This window comes from Gracilinanus agilis, chromosome 3 (genome assembly GCF_016433145.1).
Source record: "Gracilinanus agilis isolate LMUSP501 chromosome 3, AgileGrace, whole genome shotgun sequence".
Lineage (NCBI taxonomy): Eukaryota > Metazoa > Chordata > Mammalia > Didelphimorphia > Didelphidae > Gracilinanus > Gracilinanus agilis.
Genome location: NC_058132.1, coordinates 346,347,978 through 346,355,179, shown reverse-complemented (window position 1 = coordinate 346,355,179; position 7,202 = coordinate 346,347,978). Strand labels below are relative to the sequence as shown.

Below are 7,202 nucleotides of genomic sequence, written 5' to 3'. Positions count from 1 at the left end.
GGTGGTGGTGAAGAGGGAGGGGGCGAGGGAAGGAGACCGCTCCCCTTCCCTCTAAAGCAGAGGAAAAACACCAGAAGACCCAGCAGGAGGCTGTGAAAGTCCCTGGGACTCCAGCAAGGAAGTGACACTCCCAACATAACATCTACTTCAGCTGCCAAGTCCGAAGCGGGGCCCTCCTCCACCCACTGCTTTCCTTTGATGAGAACTCTTTGGATTTCAGGCTATGCTCTCTCCGCTGCCTCCTCCGGAGCCGGGCTGCGTCCTTCCCCTCCCCCACCCGAAGAGGGGCTGAGCTGAGCCGCCTCGGGTCCGCTTTCATGTGGATGTCTCTGATCCCGATCCCTTCTCTCCTCCACACCCGATGTGACCCTCCCGAGCCGTGCTCCAGGCGCTGATCGGAGGAGGAGAATCCATCTTCAGCCCGGTGCCAAGCAGAGGGGGGAGGGAGGGACCAGGAGGGGGGTGAGCCTCTTTGGGACTAACTCATGAAGAACAAGGGTGCAAAACAGAAGTTGAAACGAAAAGGTGGTGCTACCGGTGCATTTGGCTGTGACCTGACGGAATACCTGGAGACCTCGGGCCAGGATGGTAATGTGCTCATTGCTAGTTCTCTTCTAATTGTGGTTGGGATGTGTTGTGTTTTTTGTTTTTTGTTTTTCCGGGGAGGGTGTTGGGAGGGAGAGGAGAAATAGACGGTGTGCCCTGGATTCAGATCTCCCGGTGAAGTTCGTTGTAAGCGTAATTAATCTATTTGGTACCGGGGCCTTATGGGCTCTAAAGGGGATCCGCTATGTTAACTGTCACCTAGCTCTGCCGCGTCGGAAGAGGCTTGTCCGCGGAAACTGGCCGATCCTCGTAGCGGACTCCTTGGCGCTAGGGTGCTGCCCAGCTGATCCGCCAACTCTCCTCTTAAGATGCCAATGGGGAGTGGACTCCCTAGTCCTGTCCCCAGGCTTGGACGCTGGCAGACAGTAGGGAGACCGACGGAAGGGCGAACGCATGGACTGGAGGGGCGAAGGGTTTGCTGCCTTGAGAGTATAAACCTGGAATGTCTTGGGTGTCCCGCCCTCATTTAAATTTCGGTAGAGCTCCCATCTCCCGTTTTTAGAGCCTACTGGAATGGGGATGGGGGAGAGGGAATCCTGACTGGGGGAGTGGTTGTGCTAACATTTTCTGCATTTCTGAACAGATGCCAGATTTATACTACCTCGCTTCCCATCCCCACCCCCATCCCCAACGAAGCCCCCCCCCCCCATACCTCCTCCTGCGTTTTCAGATTAGCATATGGTGTGTCAGACAAGGGGAGTGTTGTAAAAAGGTCAAAGGGCTTTGGCTTGAAAATAGTTTGGGATGTGTAAAAGAAACAGAGAACATTTATGTTTTCAAGGTTGGAGGGAAAGAAAAGGGGGCCCAGAGGGGGAGAAACAATTTAAAGATTCATTGCAAAAAACAACAACAACAACAAACAATACAATAACCATAATAAAGTATTTCAGATTAGAACGTAAATTACAGAAAAAGTCAGAAAATCAAATGTTAAGTCTCCTCCTGTAAGGTTAACTGTCCTCAGCGCCCCCACCCCCCACTTACTAACCTATCACAATCGAGCCTTTTTCTTTAGAAACAGCTTGTGTTGCATGTACAGGAAAAATCATAGCAGTAAGGGAAGTTGGAATGGGACTTCACAGTACTGGACAGCATCAATACCATGTGCCTTATTACTGGGAAATTAAAAATGATAATAAAACACTTGAAGAAGCTTCCTTCCATGTGTCCAGTAGGCAGTGGTTCCCCAAACAGTGCAAGTCTGCTTTAACTTCCTTTTTTTTTAAAGCTTCAGTAGCAAAGCCTCTAGTTGTTTGCAGTTTTGGAATGGATAAAAATTCCAGTTCACTTCATAATAACATAAAAATTCGCATTAAAATGTAGCACTTTAAGGTTTACTGACTATAGCATCTCATTTCATTGGCACTACAATCCTGTGAAGTAATAGTACAACTACCCATTTTTTCTAGATGGGGAAACCAAGTCTGCGTTCCATTAAGAAACTTAAGAGTCACATGGCTAATGAGTTTCATGGGAGGATTTGAACCCAAGTCTTACTTGACTCCAACTCAACATTTTATTTAAGTGCTGTACTGTGTCTTCCTAGATGGGCTTATGTTATTGTTAAACTAGAGCTAACTGGGGAAACCAAAGGGTGAATCAATCATCTAAAAGTCCTTAATTTAAAATCGGGAAGTAGTTTTTACTCTGGATCTATATTTATTCAATTCTTATTAAGATGATGTATTTGAGTCAAGAAACAAATGTGTATAGATTCTCCCTTCGACCTAAGAGAGCATTAACTATATGGAACCTTCTAAGTTCAAATCCACAACAAACAAGTCTAGTCAGTAAGCATAGGTTACCTACTATGTGCCATGTGTTGCCACACTGGAACACCTTTTTTGCCCTCCCATTTTTCTCAAGTGCATTTAGGTTCAAGTCCATGTATAAAAAGGATGCCTTTAATAAACTACCTTTAGGCATATTCCCTGCAGTAGCTTCTGTTTTTTTTGTTTGTTTGTTTATTCCTTCTCCAGAAGTGAACTGAGAATTACTCTAGGGGTGTGCTTGGCATCTCTACTGTAAAGATCATAGATATTTAGAACTGGAAGGGACTAACCTGTGTCACCTCAGGTCAAGTTGCTTCACCTAATGAGAGAGTTGGAGTAAAGACTAACGTCCTTTTTCTAAAAAAGGGAGAAATCCCATATTTATATTATTCTAAATTTGAAAATCCTATATTTATAGTATTCTAAACCCTCTATCAATCAACAAACATTAAGTGTCTAATATGATGCAGTCACTGTGCTAGCTATTAGGGATAAAAAGACAACACTGAAATGTAATGTAAGCTCCCAAGCTTATATGCTATTGGCAGAGATAATCTATACAGCTATAAGTATATAAAAAAAGATATAGAAAATACCTTTTTTTTTTTTTTGGAGAAGAATGTATCAGCTGTTGAGGGAAAAGGCTTCATGCTGAAGGTAGTAGTTGAGCTGAATGTTGAAGAAACCCAGGGATGCCAGGGATGCAGGAGGTGTACTTCAGGACTGGGGATGTCTAATGCAAAAGTATAGATTATAAAATGGAATTCTGTATATGAGGAACAATAAGAAGTTCAAGTAAACTGAATTATAAAATTCATGAAAAGGAATGGTTTATAATAAGTTTGAAAAGGCAGACTGGGACAAGATTTCTAAGAGATTTAAATTTAAATTTCTATGTGTATTCTCAGTGTTTAACTCAATAGATTATTGCTGTTCTTTAGTCATTCCAGGTCTGGCACTCCATCCTAGCTGCCCATTTTACATATACTAAGAGCTTAATAAATGCTTTTTTCATTCATTTAAATCCCAGAGGATTTTATATTTGATCCTTCAGTAACAGAGAATCACTCGAATTAGAGCAGAGAAATAACGTGGTCAGACCTATGCTTTAAGAATATCAGTTTGTGTTTTTATTGGTGGAGAGGAGACCCGCTCTGTACTCTGTATTAGATGTTATCTAGGTAGAAACAAGATTGAGCTATTCATTAGATATGTGGGGTAAAGAAAATCAGGAGTCAAGAATGACAGGGAGAGCCCAAGTGGCCAGAAATCTGATAATCTCATTGACAGTAAGAGGGAAATTCAGAAGAGGAGTGGGTTTTAAAGGAAAGATAATGAGTTCTGCTTTAGACACATTGGACATGTTGAGTCTGGAGTGCCTACCACGCTACTCTCCCAAGACTAATTGTTGTTAGGGCAGCTGGATGGCTCAGTGGATAGAACACCAAGCCTAGGGTCAGGAAGACCTGGGTTCAAATTTGGCCTCAGATACTTCCTAGCTGTGTGGCCCTGAGCCAGTCACTCAATCTCAATTTACTAACCCTTATCATTTCTTAGAGCTGATATTTGTATTAATTTTAAGGGTTCTTTTTTAGATATATAATCTTTTCATAGATTATATGATATATCATCTCTATATAGGTAGATGCTATATATATATATTTATAATCTATCTATTTAGATAGATAATCTAATTCTAAGATTATCTAAGAAGATAAGAGTTAAAAAAAAAAAGGCTGTTGTCATTGTTGTCCAGACCCCATTTGGGATTTACTGAAGTGGTTTACCATTTCTTTCTCCAGCTCATTTTATAGATGAGGAATCTGAAGCAATTAGGGTGAAGTGACTTGCCCAGAGTCACCCAGCTAATATGTGTCTGAGACCAGATTTGAACTCAGGAACATATGTCTTTCTGATTGTAGGCCTGGTACTCTATTCACTGTATCATCTAGCTGCTTTGTTAAGTTGCAGAAAAGATACCCATCTGTATGGTAGGAGGAGTTAGAGCATCTTGGAATTCCCTATTCCAAGTACAGTTCCTACTTCTCAAACTGGCTGTGTGATCTACCCCAAGCAACTGACACTCTAAGCCTTCAAGGCCCAGAACAGTTGCCCAACATCACTGATGCAAGAAATATCAATGAAATCACAGATCTGGTCCAAAAAGAAAAAGAAAAATTAAAGCCTGTTTCAGTGGGGAGCAAACTTGATCCTGGTTTCTCAGGCCAGGGTGAACAGTTTTGGGGAGCTGGAAAAACTTGGAATATAGTTCAAGAGACTATCTCAATAAATTTGGAAAAGTTTATTTCCAAAGTTGGGAACCAAGTAAATTAGCTGATTTGGCTATAGCCACTCATGAAACCACCAATCAGTTTCTAGAGGGATTGTGATCTTGGGAAATAGAAAGAATATATACATACTTGATGAAATCATAGATATTTCTCAGATAAAACTGAGGCAAAGAGAGTCTAAGTGTCAAGATCACACAGCGAATTAATGACAGAATCAAGACTAGAACTTATTTTTTCTTAAACCCATACCTTTTGTCTTAGTATCAATTCTAAAACAGAAGAATGGCAAGGGCTAGGCAATCAGGGTTAAATGACTTGCCCAGTGGTATACAGATAAAAAGTATCTGAAGTCAAATTTGAACCCAAGTTCTCCCAACTCCAGATCTGGCACTCTGTCCACTATGCTACTTACCTGTTCCTAGAACTCTTGGATCCTTCATGGATTCCAGTCCAATTTTCCTTCAGCCTGTGTCAGATTAGCTTCCCTTTTTTTTTGAGTTATGAACAGATAACCAATAGTAGATTCATTGAAATGACCAAAGGATCCATGTTCTAAGACAACATTAAAAACTGAAAAAATATGTGTATTGTAATTTTTTGTTGTTGAGCCAAACAGGGTTAAAGTGACCAAAGCCATATTTGAACTCAGAAAGATAAATCTTCATGATTCCAGGCCCCCTACTCCATTCACTGCACCACCTGGCTAGGCCTTGATATTATAATTTAAGGAAAACTTACTTCTAAGTACTCATTTAATAACTGGCATGATCATCATTTTTCAGCATGATAGGCATACAATTCACACAAATCACTGTAATTTTGTAACAGCTCTGGATGCAGGAGTCTTGGAGACCACGTGAAAGAAGAGTCACAGAGGGAGGCAGACCTCTGTGAGGCATCATGGTGTAGTATCAAAAGAGCACTGGTTTGGGAACCAGAAAATCTGAGTTCAAATTCTGACCCTACTACTAGCTTTTTGCCCTTAGATTAAATCATTTTCTCTCTGATCTGAATCTTAGTTTCTTCATCTATAAATGACAGAGTTGGACTTGTTTGATAGATGAGATACTCTCCAACTCCAAATTTATGATCCTGGATTTCAAGCAAGGAAGAAAAGTCTTGTGTTGGGGTTGGATAGGGAGCTTCAAGCACCCTAGAGAGGAAGATGGTTCAAATAATATTTTCCCAGAGGAGTCTTTAGGGTTTAGAGATCAAAGGGATTTTTAGATGCATATATCTAATTTTACATTTTTCAGAGGACGGAGACCAAGAGAGGTAAAATGATTTCCAAGGTCACATAGGAAAACAGAGTCAACATTCAAAACTAAATTCTCTGACTCCAAATTCAGTTTCTTTTCATAAACACATTGCCAAGCCAATCTGCTCCATGTAACGGACCTCCAACAGCTACATACTAGTTTGGGGTTTAGAAAGGCATGAATGAATGAATGAATGAATGAATGAATGAATGAATGAATGAATGAATTAAGGGAAAAGCATTTATCATCTAGATACTGTACTAAACACCAGGGATACAAATACAAAAGAGAAATTTTCCCTGCCTTCCAAGAGCTTGCATTTCAATGGGCGGGAGGGAGGTCAGGGAAATGGTACTGGGAAGATGGAATATGGTGAGTTCATCCACAAGACAAACAGTTGATTTGAGCTTTCAAGGAACAGAGGTAGTATGGGAGTGTTGATTTCGCCCAGAGCTTCAACATGAAATACTTGATGAGTGGGAAATACTGTGTGGGAAAATTCTAAGGTGTTTGTCTGGATGGGTTCTGAAACACATGGGCATTAGTACTAAAGAAGAAATCGTCTCTTAAACTCCAAAAAGACATGTCTTCATCAGTGTAGATACTAAATTCAATTGAATAAACATTTACTAGGTATTATATATAATCTCCAATTATAGGTACTGAGGATAAGGACAGCACTTGTGGTTTTCATTGGTATACCAAAATACTAGGTTTGGGAAATTGGAGGTGGGTTTGGCACCTTCTTTGAAACTTATGATCTTAAAAAGCCTAGAACCCTAAGTTTCTTGAAAGTATATCCTCTCAGAGAGCCTAGAAGCCTAAGAGTTTCTTTGAAACAGTCTCAGAAAGTCTAGAATATTAAAATTTTCTTTGAAACTTAAAATCTTAGCCTAGAACACAAAGAATTTAAATTAAATTAATTTATTATTTTATTAACATAATTAAATGAAAATAAAAAGCCTAGGGTCATACCAGCAGTTATTTGTTAGAGGTGAAATTTGAATTCATGCCTTCCTGGCTTTGAAACCAGTTCTTTCTCCAAGATATAGATTGCATTGACCATAACACCTTGCTGCTTTTCATTTGTGAGAGGCAAAATTTAGCTTATGTCTTTCTTGCTCCCAAACCAAACACACCGTCTACTGTACCATATTGCCTCTATTTCTTTTCTTTCTTCCTTCTTCCCTTCCTTTCTTCTTCCCTTCCTTTGTTTCTCTCTCTCTCTCTCTCTCTCTCTCTTTCTTTCTTTCTTTCTTTCTTTCTTTCTTCCT

The 7,202-nt window shown here is 40.3% G+C and overlaps 1 protein-coding gene across 1 annotated transcript in view; it reads left to right on the top strand.

The window, feature by feature from the left end:
• The first annotated feature begins 459 nt into the window (after nt 1–459).
• Nucleotides 460–7,202, top strand: part of ARHGAP31 (Rho GTPase activating protein 31) — a 182,322-nt gene continuing 175,579 nt past the window's right edge. Inside the window, exon 1 of the mRNA XM_044669173.1 lies at nt 460–588. Coding sequence (XP_044525108.1) covers nt 486–588 — 103 coding nt within the window. The 5' untranslated portion in view covers nt 460–485. The remainder of the gene's footprint in view (nt 589–7,202) is intronic.